We start from the raw sequence: 25345 nt of genomic DNA on the forward strand, positions 1-25345 counted from the left end.
ATTGCATCCACTTCCATAAAAGTGAAGACAATGGTTTTAGAGATAATGTGACCTCATGTTGCACTCAGATTATTCAGCATCTGGCAGAGAGGCACTAGCAAAGGGCAGTCCAAATATCCACTTGAAGATATGATTAGGTTGATATTGATTAGGTAGGCTGATTGCTTAATAAACTGAACTGAATTCAATGCAGGAATTACTGAAAAGTAAACTTGACTCTTTACTTTTCAGGAAGTAAAATAAACTCTACTGTGTGATTTTTTAAAATAAAGTGATAAAATAACAATGGGATGAAATCAAATACTGGAATGTAAAAATGGGTGAAAATGAATTCAGAATCACTCATTTTTATCAAATGTTCAAGAAAAAATGTTTGAGTTAGCACAGCTCTTACAGGCAGGTACTTTAAGTACCTTGGGAGGTATCTAGTTCAATCTCTTCATTTTACAGAAAAAGAAACCAAAGACAGAGAGATTAAGGAATTTTTAAAGTGAAGGAGATTAGCAGATCAGGATTGGAACCCAGGGTTCACTGTGGTTTCTCCAGTGGCTTCAATTCCTGCTTAAATTAATCTTGCCTGTGAGTTACTACTAATACCTTTTCTAGATAACTTTAAACATTAGAGCACCTTAAATAAACAACAGTGAACTAGACAGATATTTCCGATACATGCCCTTCCTCTCCAAACAATAGCACATGCCAGAACTCATTCCTATCACCTGCAAAGATGCAGCTTTTGGTTCTCCAAAGTTGGAATTTTACCAAAAAATAGAAATGTTTATTGTAAACTACCAAGGAGACGAGATTATCAAAAGGACAATTCTTGATATTTCTTTAGCCTTAAATCTCTGGGATGAGCATCATCAAGTATGATTACAATCATCTGAAAAAATAATAATGTGATAAAAATTCATTCATATTAAATCAATTTCATAATTATTCATCTTATCAATGGTTTCTTTTTAGTTTGTTAATTATTTTTTACATATAGTTATTTAAACTATTTTGAGTACTATTTTATTACTTAGGTCACTTTTGGATAAATGAAAGAAATCAACTTAAAAGTTCTGTCCTCCCTCATTTATGTAATAGGTAATTTGTGTCAAGAGGAAATACTTGCTTACTGGTCTGTGCATTAGAAATGTTATTCTGGGATCAACGTCATACCGACACTACATTTTATGTTAGTAATTACTCTGTTAAATACTATTGGGCACTGAATGATTTTTTTCCATAAATTATTTAAAGTTGTAGTAACCTGGAAAATAATTATCTCTATACTTACAGAGGGGTATACTACAGAAAATGATGCTGAAAGTAGCATTTCACAAATGTTAAATATAGCTATTTATTCCAAATCAAATACTCTGGTATTTTTTAATTGTTATTAAGAAAATAAGCATTTCTAAGCTTTTAAAACTATAAGTAATTCATGGACCATAGGAAGAATTAAAGTAGATTTTGTCTGAGATGGCTTAAATTACTGTGTTTGGCAAAATGAGAAAAGAAGATAGCTTCTTATAGGAATTATCTATCCTCTGATAGCCTGAGTCTGCTCTGTGTACTTCTAGGCTTGTTTTAAAGTATTAAATTAGTAAATACTTCTTAAACCAGGGCCTAACATAAAATATGTACCCAATAAATGTAAGCTGCTATTGTTATCAGTATTAGTACTCTATCTTGAATCAGGGTTGGCAAAACCTGTGATTAGAAACAAAATTCAAATTTTGTGTTAAATATATCATCACCACTTAAAGCAGATGAGCATTGTCCACAAATTTCTTTCTCTAATGTGCTTTTGTAATATCATAGAGAGACCTAGGGTTGTTTTTGTTGTTGTTGTTGTTTTTAGCATTACTATACAAAGTATCGATTCCACACACTGAACTTTTTAATGCTTTATTTTTCTGCATGTGCATTGTCTGAAATGGTTATGCACCTATTTTTGAACCTAGTTATAACAGAAGATGCATTCACATCCAACGTTATCCTTCCCTTTCATCTTTCCTGTACTGTGGTCCAATTCACTTTCCAACCAGCACCAAAAAACAATCAGGGAAACAAGCCAACTTCCACTTCCTACAGCTTATTTCAGTTCTGTAAACCCTAACCCGGCACATATGCTGTTATAACTCTGATTCAGAAATTGAAGGATAAATAGCTTCCCAACATTTTGGAGGTAAAAACAGAAGTTGAGGATGATGCAATGATCATAAATGATATAAGAAGTTGCCGGTGGGCAGACACAATAAGCCCTGCACACAAGGGGAAATCAGATCACCATTTTAAACTAAATTCACCAGAATGATTTGTTGATACTTAAATTAAGGATTCTCTTTAGTGATTTGGAAATCACCAGATCCTGGCTCATTTCATGAGCAGGACCAGGACAGAGCAAATGGAAAGATAGTGGGCACCTCCAATCCAACTGTTTTCTTAACAGGAGGTATTAGGCAAATTTCTAGCTTCTCCCTTTTATTTCATCTATAATATGGAGACATTTAAGAGTTTGGTATGAGCTTTAGAAATAAAGCCCAGTGTCCGGCACACAGCAGCTGATCAATACATGACAGCTGAATGGATCTGAGTCATATAAACGGTTTACACCTTTTAAAAAAATGTTATTTACACTGCTTACAGTCCTCACATGGAATAAATCTTATTTTGAAAGTAACTATTTATGAGTATACATTTTTTTTCCTTTTAGTGGCATATTTCCTCAAATGGAGTAGATCTACAATTCTTCACTCACACCATTATTTTCCAGATTCTTTCCTACTACCTCCCAATGAGTCCTGAATGCCATGACTATCTTCCCTTCAAAAAACAAAGTTCTGTTTTACTTTCTGAATTTCCCTTTAGACCTCCCCGCCCCCCCCAATCTGTGATATTTCTGACTTAAAGAAAAGCAGGAAATGCTACAAATCTCACTAGTGAAACCATTCTCATCCAGATTTCAGTTAAAATTTGCTGACTAAAATTCCGGAGGCTTGGATAAGATTCAAACAAGTATCTGAGGTGAACTCGGCTTCTGAGCCTCTTAGCGCCTGTCTGCACTCCTGAGGGACCCAAGAATAGCACTGGCTGATTAGGAAAGCATTTCCTGAGGCCGGAGCTGGAGCCGCTGCACTCACATCACCCCTTGCCTCCATGCAGCTGGTAAGGCAGGTAAAAAGTCACCTGCATTCTGTACCTTGGCTTCCAGAAAGCCAGAAACCAAGTAAAACTTGGTAGAGTCTAGATAATACAACCCAGAGTCCCTTAAAAAAAAATCCAGCTCAAATCATTTCAACTTTTTTTTTAAGTTTTTATTTTAATTCCATACATCACCCTCTGCTCATCACCATGAGTGCCCTCCTTAACCCCCATCACTCATTCCCCCCATAACTCCCATCCTCTGGCCACTGGTAACTAGCAGTGCGTTCTCTGTGATTGAGGCTGTTCCTTGGTTTGCATCTCTCTCTCTCTCTCTCTCTCTCTTCTTTGCCCTTTGCTCATCTGTCTTGTTTCTTAAACTCCACATATGAATGAAATAATTTGGTATTCATCGTTCTCTGACTGACAGAAACCACTTCACCTCTGATAGAGTTTTCTCTCACCCAGGCCAGCTCACACAGAAAACACCTGACTTGTCTGATGTCATCTTTTCCCTTCCTTGATCATCTACATGAATTTAGTTTTGTCTCTGTCCATGCTTTCTGCCCTGATTTTTATACATGGTCGTAAATATTAATCACTCTGATACTCTGCCCTGATAGTAGGAAGGCCTCCCAGACCAACATGAAACAGAATAACTGAGGAGACATGAGGCATAATTCTTTCTCTGAGCTTATGAACACACAGAGAGGTCAGGTTGCTTTTCTACTATTGGTCTCGGTCATAATAACAGAAATAAAATGATCAATTTCTGTCTGTACTGAAAAGAGACCATTAATAAATGCTAAGCTTGGCACCCAACTATTATTGTAAGAAAGATTCTATTACAGTGGAGCAGCTCATGATTCAGTCCTCAGGAATGGAGGAAGAGTAGAAAAATGCATTTCATGGGGCTCCTGGGAAGCTCAGTCAGTTAAGTATCTGCCTTCAGCTCAGGTCATGATTCTGGGTCCTGGGATCCAGCGGGCTCAGCGGGGAGTCTGAGTCTCCCCTGCTTATATTCTCTCTCTCTCTTTGTCAAATAAATAAAATCTTTTTAAAAAAATGCATTTCACAAGGCTGTGCTACATAAATGTGTGTTACCTCTTTTCTCCAAAAAGAGAATGGAATAAACATCTCCTAATTCAATTAAAAATAATAATAACTTACAGGGGAAATGTGTTCCAGTCATTGAAGACCTATCATCCAAAAAGAAAAAAAAAGGCCAAGCTGGGGACATGCTCCATCCCTTGTATTGGTTTACACATACTCCCCCCTTTAACAGATGATGTCACTGAGGCCCAGAAGCTTCAAAGCTTTGAAGAGCTGAGACCCAGGCTGTCTGGCTCCAGAGTTTACTCTCTCTCTCTCTACTCCTACCTTCTGCTGCCTGGTGGCTAGTCAACTGGACTGTGTAGGCATTGCTGACACAGAAGGCGCTAACACAGTGGTCCCTCAACCACTTGCCCCAGAAGTACCTGGAAGGTTGACAATATGTAGACTCCTGGGCCCCACATAACAGCTACTGATCTAGCATCCCTGGCATTCATGCCCATGTATCTTCATTCTAACAAAGTGGCCCAATGATTCATATGCAACTTTACATTTACGAACCATTGCATTAACCATCTTCTTGCCATAAAATGACCACCTGTCCACACGTGAGGCTGAATTTCTAAATAATTATTGTGCGACACCACCAATTGTCATTTAGCAAACATTCTTTGAGACTCTCTTCCTTGGACGTTTCTATGTGAATCTCTATGGGGGCTGAGGGACATCACTATTCATAAGACTGGGGGCTGAGGGATATTACTATTCATAAGACATTCCTCATTTTCAGCCATTTGCTCCTATAATCCATCCGTCACATGTCTTTAAGTTTGCTTTTTTCATGGCATTCACTAAAATTTGTATTTATCTATTTGTCTTCTGGTTCATGCTGGTTTTCCCCACTGGACTTTAAGCAACATGGAGACAGGACATGACTGGCTCTGGTCACCCTCATGTCTCTAGGACCTATCATAATACCTCACACACAGATATCAGCCACCTGGTTGAATAAATGAATAAGAAATAACAAATGAATGTATTTATAGTCTTGCAGGGGAAGTGGGGCATATACATCTATTATAAAAGTAGTAAACAAATAAGAGAAATGCAGATAGAAATGAATAAGATTGCATTTCACCTGTATGAAATTTGGGGATTCCAGGTATAAAACAGCATGGGGAAAGATATGGCAATGAGAAAGTATTAGATAAAGATGAGAGACCCAAAATTCTTCTGTCAAGACTGCAAAATACCTAAAGGAGAACAGCAGTCAGGGAAGAGCCGTCAGCCTCTAAATGCCAGGCAAAGGTGTTCTGTTAATTATTTGATAGGAAATAAACAGCCATGATGGCTTTTTTGAACACGATAGGCATAGGATTAGAGATATATTAATCTGGTAGCAGGGTCAGGGTGAACTAGAACTGCTCCTAATCTCTCGGCTCCCCAAGTGTGGACTTCAGAAGCTAAAACAAATAGTTTGATCTCAAGCAAACACTGGTTCTCTTCCCATCTTCACAATCCTATAAGAACAAATGCTTAAAAAACAAACACATTGTGGGAAGAACACCAATAAGGCCTGAAAATCAGTAGAGTCTGGGAGTTTGAGAGGCAGGAAGTAAAAAGGACTCCAAGTTTCAGAGCTGCTCTTGACTCGTCCCTGCTTGTGGCAAGAACACACGATATACTTCCTTCTCTCCTTTTGAATTCCGTGATGCTGATGGAAAATCTTTGGCTTCAGGTTAGATCTGGAATGCTTGACCAGCATAGTACCCCTGCCATGTCCAAGAACATCACCGACTGATTGTGATGCCTTCTACTCTAAGCCCAGATCAATTCTCAGAATCCTTCTCAACACAGGTTCTTGAAACTGTCATAATTGATGGAAGAAAGTTTGCTCCTGAGACAAAACCTACTTGCCATTCCGGGGGGCAAATCTGTAATACCTGCTCAGGACTGTAATACCTGCTCAGGACTGACTACCCCTGTAATACCTGCTCAGGACTGACTCTCTCCTGATGTCTATAATCAGATGCACCATCTGCTTTTAAGCTAAACTAAATAGAAATAAAATCATCATGATCTTACAACTTTCTTTTCTTTACCCGTCATTACCTGTCAGGTATGTTTGCTCATGTATCTCCATGATACTCAAGAGTTCAGCACTCTGTTGTTGGCAGCTCCTCCTCGCCTGATGCCAAGTTAAAGCAGATTTGGAGTTTATCTGGTAGGAAATGCCAGTCAGTGGGTCTTTATTCCATAAGCTTTCACTGCCCTCAACTGTAAGAGAAGTCAATGGAATTGGCTGCATTAGGCATAAAAAGACTTTCAGAAAACAATATTTTTTAAACAATTCTAATAGCATTTTTGTCTGAAATATATTTTTCTTTTCTCTTACTTATTTTAAAAGCACCTGTGAGATTTTCTTCATGCCTTTGATAGAGAAGGAGAGTTTTCAAAAGATCAACCACATCTAATTTTTTTTTCATCTGCCTAAGAAAGGAAAGAGAGGTATTGTCTCCCTATTTCTGTGTCAAGATGTTTGGGATCAATTGAGTTGAGAAGTGAGCCAATGCAAAAACTAAGAATAGAGATGCCAGCCCAAACTCCTGGGGAAATTTGGGGAAAGAGAATATATGTATCTTCTCTCAGGAGGCGAATATTTTGCCTGGACATTCTATTTGGGTCTTCTCAGACAAAAGGCATGGGTGTTAGAAGGCAAAGTCGTGGACTCTACCTGCATCCAGGCAGTGGCACTCACTAGTTTATCCTTAGTTTTAAAGTCTTTTTCCAAAAAAAAATAAAAATAAAAAAAATAAAGTCTTTTTCCCATCTCTAGAATATATTAAATTTATGTAGCCCCAGCCAGTAGTAGATGGTTAGTTTTCCTTCCTTTAGAGTAAAAAATAATTCTTTGAGCTTATTTCTGCCTTTGCTGTTTTAATTCCCAATATACTCTATAAACTTAGTTATACTTTATGAAAGGCCAATAGTAGAGACGGATAAATATTATTTGTAGTGTGTTACCTACAAGATGTTTGGGAAATTAGTCAACAAATGAAATATTTCTCTGTGCTTCATGTTATGAAAATGTCCCCTTTTTCTCTCTCTCTTTAAAAGATTATATTTATTTGAGAGAAAGAGAGCAAGAGAGGGAGAGCATAAGCATGGGGGGATAATATAAAATTCTATTTACAAATCCTAGGGAGTAATAATTTCTTCACTTATTCCTAAGGAAGAGGAGGAATCATGTAACTTCTCAAATTTTCTGAGAAGTGTTCAACCTGCCAAGAAGTTGGCCAGTTTCCCATAAGCATATAACCTACGCTGCCATGAATCTTTGTATGTGACAAGGAAGTAACCTTTTTCATACACATACCACATAATGTGATATGAAACTTGTGGTTCTATGAAACATCAAAGAGGAAGAAAAACAGATAAAACTTCATTTTGGCAACAACATAGAAATTTTTATGTTGGGGATCCCTGGGTGGCTCAGTCATTTAACATCTGCCTTCGGCCCAGGGTGTGATCCTGGAGTCCTGGGATCGAGTCCTACATCAGGTTCCCTTTGCCTGTGTCTTTGCCTCTCTTTCTCTCTCTCTGTCTCTCATGAATAAATAAATAAAATCTTTAAAAAAAGAAGAAATTTCTAAGATGTTTTCATTATAAAATGACTATATATTTACATAAAGATAAATTTGAATTGATAATGTTAAACTTAAATGATCAATGATCATGATGTGGGGCACCTGGGTGGCTCAGTCAGTTAAGCATCTGCCTTCAGCTCAGGTCATGATCCTGGGGTCCTGGGATCAAGCCCCATACCCTGTACCCAGATTCCTGCTCAGTGGGGAGTCTGCTTCTCCCTCTCCTTTTGCCCTTCCCCCTACTTGTGCTTCTCTGTCAAATAAATACATAAAATCTTAAAAAATATAAAACAAATGATCATGATCTGAGATCTTACTAGTTCTCAGATTCTTCTCCACTAAGTGAGACCATCCATTCACATGAGACTGGTTTAAGGGTTATTTGAAGATGGAGTTGTTTTAAATACATATTTTTAGAAATTTGGAGATCTAATACGGTAAACAATGTGAGACTTCTTTTTAAAAAGAAGGGATTATTTTCCTGCCCAGAAATGGAAGTAAGAGATATACATAATCAAAGAAGGAAATGTGATTTGACTCTTCTCTTCATTTAAAGAGTATATTTTGCACTGTAGATCAAGGAATTAAAATCTATTTCCCAACGAATGTATAGGTTTGCTGACTCTACACCTCCCCATATTGTTCAAATTCCCACAGTAAACCAGTACAACTGATGTGGAAAGCTAAAGTTGCAAGCTCTGGAGAACTGAGAGAAAGGGTCTTTTCCTTTTCCTGTTCTCATGATACTTTAAAATAAATGTCTAAACAGAAGGAAAACATTACAATAAACAATGCAAAGGACAATGAAGATTAGGTCAATAACTGGTACCTTATCTTCCTGTATTAAACCTGCTAGTTGAAGGCTAATATTTAAAAAAAAAAAAAGCTCTTTTGAAAGGAACACAAAGCAAGGAAAATGAAGTAGATTGGGAAATCACAAAGCCCTTTAAGAAAGGCATGAATGTATTAAATGTGCTTTAAATTTTTAATGCACACTAAAATCAAACAATTTTTTAAATTTCCTGTAGTTATTTTACTTTTACCAACTACACACACACACACACACACACACACACACATTGGTTTTGAAGACATAAATTAGAAGTAACAAGACTAAAAGATTATTCAAGAAAATACTCAGGATACCCCTCCAACACACATGGATCCCAAGGTCGTGAGGTTTTTTGTGTTTTTTTTTTTTTTATGATTAGTGACTAGTCATTTATCTTCCATTTAATGATTGACTAAATCATACATACATCCAACAACTAACTCCTTCATCAATATCACTTAAGTGCAAGATGCTGTAGACTCATGAAATCCACACCTCCAAGAAATTCCTTGATAACAGATTTATAAAATACCATTTCTACTAATAAAGGTGAAAAACACTCCTCAATCATTGGAATACAAGCATTACTTTATCTTAGGGGAAAAATATCTCAATTCCAACAAAAAAAGACATCTAATACAGAGGTCAGACATCTATTAACTTTTCGTGGGAATCAAACTTCTGAAAATTGTTATTAGAGGCAGATACAATTACTTTACCCAAGAACAAGTTAGCAGCATCGCCATGAATGGGAAGCCTGTGAGTTTTTGCAGATATTAGCCCAGAACATGGGAACTGCACACAGAAGAAAATTACAATAATATATAGGGCTGAAAAATAAAATTTATTGTAAGTGGGATTATAAATCTAAAAGAAATAAGCATGATTCTTAGGATTCTGGCTTTACTGTGAGACACTAAAACATTTTTAGCATTATTAATTTATGTGTTATTATTTTTATTAATATTACATTAATAATTAATTATTAATTAACAATAATGCTTGTGTGTAGTTCCCAAAATTCAGTGGTAAGTGATGCTATTGCAATTCAGGTGGCCTTACAATCATCCCAGACTGCATCTGCACCTAACTCCTCTCCTGCACCCACCCCTCTGCAGGCCAGCAGGAGAAAGCTCAGGAGAATAGCACAAACAGGAGTTGCTGTGCTCTATAAAGCCTGAGGGAGCAAGAGCAAGTGTGAAGTTTAGGGGGTAGAAAAGGAAGAGGATAGCTGGCAGGAGGCTGAGGACGGGGGGTGGGAGTGGGGTGGGGAGGTGGGGGGGGGGTAATAGCCCTGCCTCCTTCTTCAGTCTCAGCCTTGGCTTCCAAGGCTCTTCCACTCCCTTCCCTCCTGCACCTCAACCAGCTACACTGTTTCCTTACAGATTCTTGAGTGTGGAGAAAACACAGGAGAATTCTTACATTCTGGCTGCTTCCTATCAATTCCATGCAATGCCACTTATTTTGTATTACTGTGTAATACGTTTTCATTTTAAAAATCCTTCAAGCATAAAAATAATCTACTGCCATTTGATTCATAGCAAGGTTTAAATTAAACGACACTGTTCTTAAATTAAATTTACTGTCATTACTATTCATTACTATCACTTTCACAGGAAAGCGCCCTTTTCATTACATTGGCAAAACATCAGGAGTCCCTCACATCTCTCTCACCCCATCAAACCACATGCTTATGGCATTGTTTAAATTTTGGTTTTGAGGAACTCCTGGGTGGCTCAGTGGTTGAGCATCTGCCTTTGGTTCAGGGTGTGATCCCGGGTCTGGGGATTGAGTTCCGCATCAAGCTCCCTGCATGGAGCCTGCTTCTCCCTCTGCCTGTGTCTCTGCCTCTCTTTCTATGTCTCTCACGAATAAATAAAATCTTAAAAAAAAATTTGGTTTTGATCTATGGTTTAATAAAGGTAAGTCCCAATGGTGACAGTATTCAGTATATATAGCATCAGCATAATTTGCCCTAAAGCCTTAAAAAATAACAGATAGAACAGTAACAGTTGAAGGAAAGAAGCAGTTGATGGAAATAAAGGAGTCATGTATGCAGCCCAGGGCTGAGAAGTCAGAAGATCTGTGTCCTGGTCTTCAGCCAACATGGATCACTTTCTCCATTAGAAAGTGGGGACAATGATATCCGTACAGGGTTGCAGTGGAGTGTGACAAGATGATAAGTGGGAAATAACTTTGAGAGAGAACATAGTCCCAATAAACACAAGGTCTTATCGCCATGTTGCTGTACTAAATGTGGCAAATTTTCTTGACGACAACGCTACTTACATTTCAATGGACAATATCCAAATAGCTTGTCTGCGTCATAATCTGCGGTGGTTCCACACCAGAGCCATCCATCTGATCGCCCAGCACTTGTGCAATCTGCATACCACTTGTTCTCAAACTTGAATGGAAATGCACATGCTGCCCCATTGGCATTGCCCAGCAGTGTGTACATGTCTAGAAGAGACACATTGACCACACTTAGAATGTAAGTCAATCTTCTGAACGGTGGCTTTGCAATAAGAAAAATGCCGAGGATGGGTCTTACTCTTCTGATCACATTTAATGTTCCCACATGGGGAATTCATTTTTCTTTCCCTTCTCTCTGCACCCCAGTCCCTTTCTGAGTACACACAGCCGTCTGTGTTAGGAACAATTCTAGTTCCACTTCATTTCTGCTGTCTTTTAGGACAGATTTTCCTCTTTCCTCATGTTAGGCAAAAGTAGTCAGCTCTAGTGACACCTGCCTTGACTTCTGCATTTTCCCTCAAACAGAGAAGAGGCCATCCTTCCTTTTGCTTGGTATCACAGAATTACTGAATCTCTACATTGAAAAATAACATTCTAGCTGTGTAACTCTAACGCACAGTCAAAAGTCAAATCCCCTCCTACCACTTCCTGTCAAGCCAGCCTCTACTGGAGTCCCTCAACAATGACTATGAGGAAGGGTCAGAATTTGAACATAACTCTCTAATCCACATCATAGAAAGAAAGCACTCAAAACCATTGGATACCATTTATAATCAATATTTGTCCTTCTTAAAACTGAATTCAGACAGAGCAAAATGGGAAGCTCTGAGCTTACCTAGGAAAGAAAACAAATAAAAAAATCATTGTTGATTATGGTTTGGCTTAAGCCAAAGAATTAGAGAAGCTCATATCTCCACTGACAACCACACCACACCCCTAACTGCATTCTTCAAAATGTTTACTGTCTCTGTCCCTGTAGAGACACCCCTCCCCCCCCCCGGGAAAACAATAACCCTCTATAGGGTAGTATTTTGCCTATTGCCACCTGATGATATTCAGAATTTGTCCTAGATAAAAATACTCTTTTCTTCATTAAGTTTTGTAGATTCATGACTTTAAAAGGAGTCCCTAAAAGATATCTCAAAATCTGATTTAGACAATATAAAATGTATAAAACGTAGCACAACACCTAACAAATATTAAAATTGTAATTCATGCTAAGTTCCTTACTCTCTTTCCTTTCTCTTCAGTCACTGAGAAAAAAACCTGGGAATTAAGGGTTGCCAGATTTGGTAAGTAAAAGCAGGATGCCCAGTAAAATTTGAATTCCAGATAAATACTGAATAATTTAATACCAGCATATCCTAAGTTTAGTAAGCTGTGTGACCTTTGGGATATACGTACACTAAAAAGGTATTTGTTGCTTATTTCAAACTCAAGTTGAACTGGCCTAGATTTTATCTGATAACTCTTGAAGGGTTGGTGCATGAGCCTCCTGGGGACACACATGTGTGCTCCTCAGACCAGTCCATCTGGTCTCAAATGAGTGGGGTTACTCACTGGGAGTATTCAATGTGTGGACAAAGGTCTAGTGTGACCCAGACTAGAGGCAGGGGCTGTAGCATCCCAGGGACCTAATGGCCTTGTCCTCCACACCCAGCTGGGTGAGAACCCCATGAGAGAGGGGCAATCACCCATGACCCTGTACTCATCCAATCTTCCTGACAAACTAAGCTTATTTTCATTTACTAAAAAATTAACTTTTTTGTCAATTAGCTAGTTGTTAGGAACTTCAAAATACAGTCCTACCTTTGGTTCCACTATGTTACAGGACCAGTTCTCCAACTCATATATTGTATAAGGAACATGCTGGATTTAGATATAATTGTGCCACCCTTAATCACTGGGTATCCTGTTCCTTCATATGAAGAAAGCCTGTTAAAACCACCTCAGGGCCAGCTGTACTCTTAATTAAATTAGCCAAGAAATTTTCAGGGCTGAATTTAGAGCTCTCAATCAGAAATGGCATTTTCAGAACTAACCCTATTTATTTAAACATAGCCCTGATGAGGCCAAAAGAACCAAATTCCATTCTAGCCATTTCACTGACAAATCATACCTACTGTCAATTTTTCTTCCTATGTGGTCCAAACTCCCAGATAACAGTTTGATTCTACTAAGTCTACGATTCTGATTCTCTTATTCTAAAACAATTCTTGGCCTCAGCCAGTTATCTTCCTCAAGTGTTCTTTTAGAGAGACAGGTTCTATGTATACCCTCTCTACATTATCTTCAGATCAAATGTGTATTCCAATGAGTAGATTCCAAGATCCCTTTGAAAGGCTAGATCTTCTAGTAGGAATAGCTTAAGCTCTGAGAGAGACATGGAGAACAGGCAAAATGTGGTCAATGGACCATCTTCATCCAACCACCGAGGTGCTCATCAAGATAATTCAATAGATTCTTAGATCTTACCCCCTATATGCTAATTTAGCTCCTGGGTAGGAGGGGAACCTTGGTATCTGCACTATTAACAAGCTTTCCTGGTGATTTGTAAACATATTACAGTTTGAGAACCACTATCCCAAACCCTGTGCATCTTTTTCTCAAATAAGCAGAACAAAAAGGATGATGGGAATTGGGGATTGGGGTCTATGTAACTTCGGTGATATATTTTTAAATAAGAAGTCTGATGTTTTAGCACCAATCTTCCTTGTTTTGAATCCCTCAATTAGGATTATGCGTCATCTGTGGAATTTGACTCAGTCAAGTTTGGTTCACTCTTGTCTTGCTGAAGTTTTCTATTGAGTTTCTCCTGAAAGGTTATACTACTTAGGTTGCCTCACCTATAATTTCTAAACCTTCATTACGTTCATTAAGTGGCTCAGGAGAGCCTCTTTCTGAACCCTTCTTCTCATTCTTCTACAATGCCTACCCTCCCTCCTCTTTATAAAAAAGGAAAATGAAAAGCTGACAAATTATGGCCTTAGAAAGATCTGAACTTCCCAGCTCTGATTAGCTACGGCAACTAGCTAATCAACCAATCTTTGTAGCCTCAGGAACATAGTAATTTTGGAAACAGGTAATCTCTCATCCCAAAAGGCAGGCTATTCCTCTGACTCTGAGGTTGTTCTAGATAACACTTCCAAATAACCAAGTGTCCAAACCTGGAATGTGGTTATCATATTATCTGACACAAGAAGGTTTTGTAAAAGGTTTCAGTTCTGTTTTATTTATGTTATGTTGTTTCTGTGCAGCCACCAGAGAATGAAATTTGGCCAAGATAAAACTAAATACTCTGGTTTTATTTAACCTTCAAGAGCTTAAGGAACCAACTTCATATAAAATTATTTTCTGCCCCACAGGTGCTACCACTTTCTAAAACAGCTGACTAAATATGTTGCATGTAATTTACAAGCTAATTCCTTAGATGTTCTAATCTTGTGATTATTATATTTTTTTAATGCTCATAAGGGGACACAGAAACATTTAGAAATTTAAGAGATCAAGAAATGCCAAGCTTTCATTTTAGGCAATTTGACTCGGGAAAGAATGTTGTTCCATGTGTCATTCTCTAGGGAAACATAAACCAAAGGAAAAGAAACATCTGGTTAGATTCATTTATCACAATAACCAAATAATGTCAAATGGGAAGCTTCTGGTCAAAGACTACAGTGCAAATTCATTTCTAATAATTGCAATCCATAACTTAAAAAATATTTTAAAAAGTTAAAAAAACACAAAATAGTCATTCCATTAATTATAAATAGCTAAAGTATCATTCACTGTCATTTATTTATAGAACGTAGAATAGTCTAAAACACAAACACAATCAATTAATAATTCTAGCACAGACTAAACAATAATATACTTATATTCTTGAATTAGATTCCAGCTATAAAGATGAGAAAAACTTGACAGAAAGGCAAGACATTCAATGCTTCTTACCTTCATAACCTCTGGAGCACAAGTCATCTGTAGTTCCATAGACTTTCCATCTGCTCCATAAACCAGAACCCTTGTAAAGCATAATATTCTTTTCTTGTTTATTGCCATAATTAAAAAATAAATCTTCTCCCTTGATGCCCAAAAGTGTGTCATTTTTGCACTCCCATTTCTGAAATTCACTCTTTGGGTCACAGGCATACAGAGTGACAGCAACCCAATCAGTTTTTGATGGCACCCCCAAACATAATTTAAAAGCAATACTCATAATCCGGGATTCAGACACCCATCGAAATTTCTGTGCTTCATTGTCCTGGTTGCAAGTAGCTGTTTGGACTGCACTGGGACTTACTGCTTCCACACAGCGCTTGTGATCTTCATTATATATTAAAAATTGCCTAGTGTCTGTTTAAAAAAATAATAAGAAAACATGCTTAAGTGGATACATATGACAAATAATATTTTTGGTCAAGATTCCCAAAGTTTTTATTTCCACAAAACTCATGATCCCAGAAGAAGGGGAGAAGTGGACTCTACCTGGGCCAACTCTGCTCCCTCTGCTCCAGGCGGGGAGGAGCGTGGTGCAGGAGACCCAGAGGGGGAGTGTCCTTGAGGCTAGGGGAGAGACTAGGGGGAGAGGCTCTCCCTGGAGAACATAGGGTCCCCAGCAATCGGCTGGAAATCCTGAAGACTTCCTAGTTCATTACAGGGAGCATTACAAAAAGGCTTGCCTTAAATGCACACAAATTATAGTAGAGTAAGCATAAAAGGAAGATAACAGAGAAAGAAATAACATGAATTTGAGAAAAGACAATTTAGAAATATATCCAGGGGATCCCTGGGTAGCTCAGCAGTTTAGCACCTGCCTTCGGCCCAGGGCATGATCCTGGAGACCTGGGATTGAGTCCCACATCAGGCTCCCTGCATGCTTCTCCCTCTGCCTGTGTCTCTGCCTCTCTCTCTCTCTCTCTCTCTCTCATGAATAAATAAATAAAATCTTTTAAAAAAAGAAAAGAAATAAATCCAAAAAGCAGTAAAATTAAATATGTGTGTACCCTGGAATAGAATTTTGAAGTCTGATTCAACCCTACTCTCTTTGAGATAAAGGAAACACATACATAATTATTCTAATTACAACATTAATGAGGCTTTTCTGTAACTTAAAAAGTAATTTATTTTAGGAAATGTTACCTTTATGTCCAGCCAATCTTTGAACTAAGTGCTTTCTGGATAGCCCTACAAGAGCAGTGTTTTGTTTTGTTTTCCCTTGCAACAATAGGTAACTTAGAGATATAGCACTGAGATGGAATTTAGTATCTGTTATATAATTTTAGCTTTCATTTTATTGGCATACTCAAGCTAGCCTTTGTATAACAAAAAGAAACAATGAATTTGTCAAATTCACAGTAAAGTTTAAGTATATATCCTTACTTCATTTGAGGTAATATTTTTGAGAATAACTACAAATAACAGTGTTGTTTTTATACTTACAACTTGGGACTGGTAATGTAAATAAATATATGTGGATGGCTTATTGTACAAAGCTGCTAGCTGGCAAAACTGAACTTCCATTTTGCAAAAAGAAAAGAAAGAAAAGAAAAGAAAAGAAAAGAAAAGAAAAGAAAAGAAAAGAAAAGAAAAGAAAAGAAAAAGAGAAAGAAAGAAAGAAAGAAAGAAAGAAAGGAAGGAAGGAAGAAGGAAGAAAGAAAAGAAAAAAGAAAAGAAAAGAAAGGAAAAAAGAAAAGGATCTGGCAAGCTTCCCCCCTCCCCTTAAATCAAAACTGAATTCATGGAAAGGCTTTTTTTTTTCTGTTTATTTTTTTAAGAATAGACAAATGAAAAGAACTGACTTTTCATTTTATGACATAACTATCAAACATTACTTCTGAGAATTTACTAAATTCCTTCTAAGTAAGTGTTCTTTCAAAGTGAGCTGCCAGTATTGCAGATATTTGAGGGTCTGACTAAATTAGTTCCTTATTTTTAATCAAGTGAAATGTCTTAAAGTAATAAAAGTACCACTAGCAGAGTGTACATTTACAGAACCTTTTCACAAGCCATATTCTTTTTACTGTCTCAACACTCCTGTCAGGTTAGAACCACTTACATCCTGAGATCAGTTATTGGACCATTAATTTGCCTTGAAAGTTTATTTTTCCCTGCCCTGCTCCTGCATCTGCTCTTGCCCCACACTCCTTAGAGACCTCCTGCCTCTAATCCATCTGGGTTCCTAATTTGGTGCTACTTTGAACCTTCGCCGGGCTTCCTAGGCTGGGTTTCTCATTTCTGCTGGTTTGATTTCTTGGAATTGGGACTCAATAGTCTCAATTCAGAACACCTGCTTCTGTTTGCTTCTCTGGAGTTGACATCTGTCAACTTGAGTATGCAATGCCTGGCTGAAGCTCCTCCCATCTAGCTGAACTCCTTCCCAGACTTGATCTCATCTTGTTGCTGCCCATGTCCTGGTGTGACAAGATGAGTAACTTTCTGTGTTGGCAATAAAATTAAAATATTAATAATATCATGTTCTGTTTATAATAAAACAGAGGACATAGGGGAGAAAAGCTTACTATGATAATTCGCCACACACAAATGTAAGTCTAGGCTTTTCTATCTAAAATGGTAATGAAGTCTGAAATTTTTCATATATATCTGTGAACTCAACTATATTGTCCTTTACATTTAATTTGTATGCTATTCCACCTATTGTTTTCCTATCTAGACTTATCTTCCACTTTTCAGACAGTTTTGCTCAGTAATACCTCATAAACAGTAATATTTTCCACCTCATACTTCAGCATCATCAAACAGCCAACATTTATTAATCACAAATTCAGTCGTTCAACTAGTTGGTAACCAGCCATTTAAGGTAAGGTGCTTGAAAGTCTTTATGCACAAGTAGTGTTGTTCTTCTTTCAGAGATTTTTATGCTTATTTGACTTTTATTTCATGTAATTTTCATCTGCAGTTCCATCTTGATTTTTCTCTAAATATTATGGCATTTAATAAGCAAAACTCCAATCTTCCGTTTTTCATTAATGGTATCATCATCCACTAATATCCATAAGCTAAAACTCTAGGACATCCTGGATTCCCCGATTTCCTTTACTTTCTAGAACAAAAGCAGAATCTATTGGCTCTATCCAAAAATATACTGTGATAATTAATTTTATGTGTCAGCTTGGCTAGGTCACAGTTTCCAGATATTTGGTCAAACACTGGATGCTGCTGTGAAGGTTTGTTTGATGAGATTAACATTTGAATCTAGATTTTAAGTAGATTATCCTCAGTACTGTGGGTGGGCCTCATCCAGTCAGTGGAAGGCCTGCAAGATAACAGACTGAGGTCCCTAAAGAGAAAAAGAATTTTACCTCCAGACTGCCTTTGAACTTGGACTGCAATATCAACTCTTTCTTGAGTTTCCAGCCTGCCAGCCTACCCCTATTTTGGACTTGCCAGCCTTCACAACTGCATGAGCCAATTCCTTAAATATTCTCAAAAGATAGACAGAAGATGATTGATAGATGGGTAGACGGATGGGTGGATGGATGGATGGATGGATGGATGGACAGATATAGAGATACATACACATACAAACACACCCACATAACCTATTGGTTCTGTTTCCCTGGAGAACCCTGACAGATACATATACTCTAATCCATTCTTTTCTGTCTCCACAGCTACCATCCTAGACCAAGCCACCATAGTCTTACTCTGGTCTTCTTCTCTTAAAAATGCAAGCATCAAAGAATGTAACACTTGATCTCCCAGTTTCCTGGGTGAGATGGGCCTACTTTGGCACCTGACTCCAAACCACAAAACCTACCTCATGTAATGGGTTGTTTCTATTTAACTACATAGATGAGTCTGATTTTTTTCCCGTTTTTGCAGTCTCTTTAGTAGATTGCCTGTGATGTGCATCCCATTCTGGTTGAATGCTTATTCAACCATGAAACTGTTTTCTTTTTCTTCTAGCTTTGTAAGAGGTTTTCTAAGCTGGGAGGAGATTTTGTTTTTTACTATATCTTCCCCAAAATTTAAAACCTTCAAGAGTGCACTATTGTACACAGGACAAAAATATCAACCTCCACATCCTAGCTCCCTAGGGAGGACATGATCCTGTCTGGCTATCTCCACTCTCACCCACCACCTTCCAGCCACAGGCCTTTCTGATCCTCAAACACTTAATTTCCACTTTAGAAATTTCATATTTCAAGTTCTCTCTTCTTGGAATGCTCTTTAAGGCCCTAGTTCAAGTGTCAGCTCCTTAGTGAGCAGACTATCCCGATTTTGCTCTTTTATTTTCTATATAGCATTCACAACCATCTTAAAATATATTCTCTTTAAGAAATCACTTAGTTATTTTTTGCCTGTATCCCTCCACTGGAATGTAAATTCCACAAGTAGACTTCATCTTTCTGGTTCAGTACTCTATCCTCTCTTTTTGGAGCATTATAGTCTGTTGACAAATATTAGTTGAATGAATGAAAGAATATTAATTAAATCTGAAGCACCTTGACTAGACACCCAGACACATTATTTTATTTAATAACTGATTAATGATGATGAGTACGTTTAATGTTAGCTTCTTTCCCTGAAAGTTTATTTTTACCAAAGAACAATCTATAAATGTTTATACAAGGAGTACTTGGAAATGAAAAGATCTATTTCAATTCACCCTTATCTATTCTGGCTTCCTTTATTTATCTTTGACATTAGGGAGCAGTGCAAGTTTGATATTGCATTTGCCAGACAATATAAGGAAATATAAAATTATCATTTTTATGATTCCACAGTCATACATAACTCCTCTCCCCCACTAGTCAACACTGAGTTTTACTTTTATCATGGTATCTGTGTAGTGTCTCTGATTTAAAATGTCATATTTCTTCCTCTGAAAATGATCCAAGGCCTTGACTAAAAGTCATCTTGTGGTATTTTTGCCACTATCAACCACACCAACGTTTTCTGTTCTTTTTCTATACTAACTATGTTATTGTAATAGAAATATTACAAAGCTAACAAAAGAGGATGGTGGAATTTCTATATTCATTTCCCTGCCATCTCAATTATGGGATTGATTGTGTTTTAATTTTTGCTTATTAAATACTTACACATCAGATATTTATTTACAGGATTGAAGAGACCCTTCTTAACTCTATCTTCCTAACCTCATATTAATTTTTCAACAAATATGTGCCAGGCACTGTGCAAGTAACCTTGCAAGGACAAACCAGAGACAACTTTTGTGCCACACTGAGCTCACACCACCTGCAGTTAATTTAAAGGCAGAAATCTCAAAGGTCAAAATACACACATGAAAGAAGCAGTAAGTTCCAGATGAATATCTCAAGTCAAAATAACTGAAGACTAGATACCCAATAACATGAGTGTGAATATTCTTTTTTTTTTTAAATAGGCTCCATGCTTAGCAAGGGGCCCAGAGCAAGGCCCAAACCCACAACCCCAAGATCAAGACCCGAACTGAGATCAAAAGTCAGACGCCTAACCAACTGAGCCACCCAGGTGCCCCATGAATATTCTTTTAAGCATGTTTTAACAGATTTAAATTTTTCCATTGATATTGGGTTAATTTTTCCATTGACATTGGGTTAATAAATTTCTAAATTGATTAGCAAAGAAAATTAGGTGATTAAATTTGACTATCTAGAGATATAAGTATTATATGCTGTATTTCCTTATACATTTATAGACTTTCCCTGCTGGCAAATAAAATGCTGAGCTGCAAACATCTCTATCTTTTGCAAGACAGAGAAGCTGGGTAAGAGGAAAATAAGTGGATACTTTGTACCAGATACTGCCAGAACCCTACTTATCTCTTCTTGCCTTTTGCCATTTCAGTGCACATGAGCCCCACTCCCCAAGGTCAGTATAGCATCTCTGGGCCTGGGGGGCATCTGAGTCCCCTATGCCTACACACTGTGAAGACAAAAAAGGCCAAAGAAGCCCCTGAGTAGTAGCCTTTTACCAGTGACTGATAGCAATTGATGAATGAACACCCCAAGTCCCTGGCACGTTGGGAGGGATAACTCTGAGGCACATTGTCACCCAGAGCACTCTAGCAGGGCTGAACCCCAGGTGTTCCCAGTGGTCAGTGGCTCCTTCCCTTCCAGTCCCACCTCCTTACTCCTTTGCCAGGGTTTCCTGGGACTGTCTCCCAAGTAAACTATTCACTCAAATCATTGTCAGAGAGACTGCATCTTAAGCAGCCCAAACTAAGAAATCTGTCCATTAGCCTCAGTAAATGAATGTAAAAACCTTCATTTGTGTCCTCTAAGAACCGAAGTTAAGTGAAAAGCAGTTATTTATCATTCACCTAGTACATGCAAAAAACAAACAAAACCAAAAACTATGCCAAGTACTGGGGGCATGGGGAAGACTAAGGATCACAGTGTTAGGTTTGGCAAAATTGAACAAAAGTATAAAGGAAAAATTAAGAATTATTTTGGTTGTCACTTTGATCTTTCATTCATTCACCAAATATTCAGAGAGCCTAATAATTTTAAGTCACTGCATTTGGCCATTTGGGGAGGTACAAGTGTGAATCCAGTAAGGGTTATGACCTCAAGGAGAAAGGAGAGGCCAGGCGTAAGACATTTATCCAACTTCCTGTCTTCCTTCCTAAAGATATGAAGAACTACACCCTTCCTGGGTTTGTTCATTTCCATCTCAGTAGGTCTCCCTCGGTCTGCTGATTTCTTTACCTATGTCCTGGACTCTACCCCCCTCTGCCTCTCCACTTGTTCTCCCTTTCTTTCTCTCCTAGAACTTCAACCTCAGAATGCCAGCCTCTCTCCTCGTTCTAGGACAAACAAAATCTATTGGTAAGAATTTGACACTACACCAATCTTCTTCTCTTCACAGCCATGCTCACTAATTAGTTAGTCTTTATGGGGACACCTGGGTGGCTCAATAGTTGAGCATCTGCCTTTGGCTCAGGGCATGATCCTGGGGTCCTGGGATGGAGTCTCACATCGGGCTCCCTGCTTCTCCCTCTGCCTGTGTCTCTGCCTCTCTCTCTCTGTGTCTCTCATGAATAAATAAATAGAATCTTTAAAAAATTAATCCTTATGTATCATGTCCATTTGACCATGGCACAATCAGAACTCTTGACGCTCACTGGGTGTGTGACTTTGGTGAAGTTTCTAAACTACTTTGTGCTTCCTTTTCACCATCTGAAAAATGAGGGGAAAATCTTAGGACTTGCTGGTTGTCGTGAGGCTTCAATGAGATCATCCAAATAAAGCACTGAGAACAGTTCCTGACACACAGAAATCGCTATATACATGTTAATTATTATCATTAACTCGGGAAAATCAGTTTTGAAGACAGCGTGAAATGGTTCAGAACAGGATGAGACCAGAGAAAATAGAGCTGTTGCAGCAGACCAGAGAAAGGAACAGAGATGATGGAGACTCCAGTTTCCAAACTCAAGAGACAAATGATGTGGTGGAGAAGGGTATATTCTTTGAGGTCAGCAAACTTGTGATCAAATTCTGACTCCATCATTCGCTTGTGGTATTGCCTCAGTTAAAGTAATCACTCCAGCCTCGATTTCCTCATCTGTAAAATAGGGATAATAATGCTCCTTGATAGACTTACCACAAACTTCTAAATGAGATACTTTATGTAAAAACACCCAGCATGTCATTTTGCATAAAGTATACATCCCAGTATTAATAACTTCCTTCCCTTCCCCGAATGAAAAGTCTAAACAGTTGATATAAATAGAGGGACTAAATCCTTCTTTGACATACTGTTGTTTTGAGCACATTTTATGTCTTTCCTGATCTATATCTTCCCTGGTCTACACACCCCAGCTGGTAAATTCTTAGCCTCGGAGCCAGAAGACAATAGTCAAGAATCAGTTCTGGTCCTTATTGGCTAGCTGACTTCTGAGCCTGTTTTCTCCTGTAATAAAAGGTGGATGGTAACACCGACCCTTCTTACATCATGGGGCTGTTGTTAAGGATCTGAAAATGATTAATGAATGTGACTAAGGTTCTGAAAGTGCTCTGTGACTTTAATTTGGTTTTTAAGTGGACAAAGTTGTCTTAGAATGTTTTCTTTTTTTTTTCTTAAAGTTCCTTTTTTTAAATAAAATTTATTTTTTTTCGTGTTCAATTTGCCAACATATAGAATAACACCCAGTGCTCATCCCATCAAGTGCCCCCCCTCAGTGCCCGTCACACAGTCACCACCACCCCCCGCCCCCTCCACCTCCCCTTCCACCACCCCTAGTTCGTTTCCCAGAGTTAGGAGTCTCTCATGTTCTGTCTCCCTTTCTGATATTTCCCACTCATTTTTTCTCCTTTCCCCTTTGTTCCCTTTCACTATTCATTTGGGGAATATAAAAAATAGTGTTTTCTCCTTTCTATGTCAGATTCAATTCTTTTTAAAAGGGTATTTGCTTTCTTACCTCTTTTATTCTTACTTTTGTCCTGATTTTCACTAGTTTCCTCTACAGACCAAACTAACCCCATGATGTTTCCATCCAACAATGCTTGATGGTAGCCAAGAAACAAGAGGACACTAATATTCTCATTATGACGTCAGTTTCATTCCCTCTCTGCTATGGAGGCAAGCTACTTCAGAGGCTACTTTCCTTTTGTTCAACTCCTTTCGTGGCCTCTGTGACCTCCTAGCTCTGATCCTTAGCTGCTCATGTTCCAGTCCCAGAGGACAGATCTGAGTGTTGAAGGTCTTCAGCTCCTTTCTGAAGACAAGGGTTCTTGTCTTTAACTGATGTTGAGCATATTTGACTCTGTAAAGTTGACATTTAACCAATGATGACTCCTTCTACTGAGAAATTAGGTTCAGCACCCTCTAAGGCACTGAATTGTCATGTGACAAGGCAACTGTCATCTTACCTTTGTAATATCCATACACAGATCTCCATCTCTCAATTTCAGAAAAATCAGATGAAGTTTGGAACAGTAACAGGAAAAATAGACAAATATAAGAACAGTGGAAAAAAGAAAATGACAAGAACTTGGTTTTGCTCAGTAACTTTAGAAAGCATGTCTTAAATCCGGTGTCTAAAAGAAGTCACATGTAAAGGAAGAAATGAAGAGATTAGAGAAAAAATTAGAAATCTTATAAAGAAAATTTTATGAAAATTAAAATGACTAAGGGAATGGCAAAGGGGAATTATTTCTTGAAGAAATTCTAGATTGGTATTAACCAATAATTCATATACAAAAAAAATGCATCGCTTCTGTTTATTTTTTAATTTTTAATTTATTCATGAGAGACCCAGAGACATAGACAGAGGGAGTCTGATGCATGACTCAGTCCCAGGACCCCAGGATCATTCCCTGAGCCAAAGGCAGACAGTCAACCACTGAGTCACCCAGGTACCCTGCATTGCCTTGGGAGTCAGGAGTCCTGAGCACTAAATTGGTTGTGCCATTAACTAGTTGTGAGACTCTGGAAAGATCACTTAACCTGTCAGGACTTCAATTTTCTTATCTATCAAACAAGGACAGTGGATGCAGCATGGGACTGTGCCAGAGATCAAATTCACTGTATCTTTTTTTTTTACAATCACTGGCTAGTGAGGTCCTACTGTTGGCATCCTTTCCAAGTCTGCCTCCAGTACCATTACATTGGTAGTTTGAAATCAGCTGTGACAGGAATGTTACACCATGAAAATCAGTAAATGCCACAAATCAGTGCTTTTTTTTTTTTTTTTTTTCCCCTCTGGGAACTAATTGTTAAGTTTACCAACATACTATTGCTTATGCACCAAACCATCCCATTTTAAGCTATGTTTCTCTGCTGAGGTCCAACCTCTGAGTCTGAGCATCTCTCACTGTATTATGACTATGACTATATCGCCACTGAGGTCTAAACATTGGTGCTGAATGCAATTCTTTCAGCTAAACAGCAGGGCAAGAAGAAAGCTAAGAACTCCCCCCTCCCCCGCCCCCGCATGCCTGGCCTCCTAGGACCTCAAGGTAGGACATGGATGCTCACAGTGCTGATGATGTGGAATGCGCTGGGTTCTGAATTGAAAGAAAAATAAACCACAGAAAGTAGGGAGACCTTTCTGTGGGTTTTCTTCATGGGTAGGGAGCCAGGGCAGGGGGTGCAGGGGTAAAGGAATTCATATACCCTTTGTTCTACTGCTAACTGAGCAGTAACTAACCTCTGTTCATGTGCTGTTTGAACCAAGAAAAGGTAAAATCAGAATTATAGGCTCTCAAGTTAAAGAAAAAAATTCTGTAAGAAGCTCCCTTACCCATGTTTCTGTTTGTTTTTTATTCTCTGAGTAAACAGATCTTCAGCAACTCCCTGTTTCCCCCATATTTGTGCCTATGAAGAGGAAGACATTCATCAGAGTAAAGGCATTCTGCTGTCTCAAGGAGGGAAACTCTCCTAAGCAAATCGAGAAACATTTCGTGTCCCAAAGCATTAAGAGTCAGTTTAGAGAAAATTAGTATCTATGGGA

General features: G+C 38.1%; 1 protein-coding gene across 1 annotated transcript in view; it reads right to left on the bottom strand.

Annotated features, from left to right (window-relative positions):
• MRC1 (mannose receptor C-type 1) overlaps positions 1-25345 on the bottom strand; it is a 94710-nt gene that overhangs the window by 66781 nt on the left and 2584 nt on the right. Inside the window, exons 2-4 of the mRNA XM_026015900.2 lie at positions 14872-15273; positions 10957-11130; positions 6301-6465 (exon numbers count right to left, since the gene is read on the bottom strand). Of these exons, the coding sequence (XP_025871685.2) occupies positions 6301-6465; positions 10957-11130; positions 14872-15273 (741 nt within the window). The remainder of the gene's footprint in view (positions 1-6300; positions 6466-10956; positions 11131-14871; positions 15274-25345) is intronic.

This window comes from Vulpes vulpes, chromosome 2 (assembly GCF_048418805.1).
Source record: "Vulpes vulpes isolate BD-2025 chromosome 2, VulVul3, whole genome shotgun sequence".
Lineage (NCBI taxonomy): Eukaryota > Metazoa > Chordata > Mammalia > Carnivora > Canidae > Vulpes > Vulpes vulpes.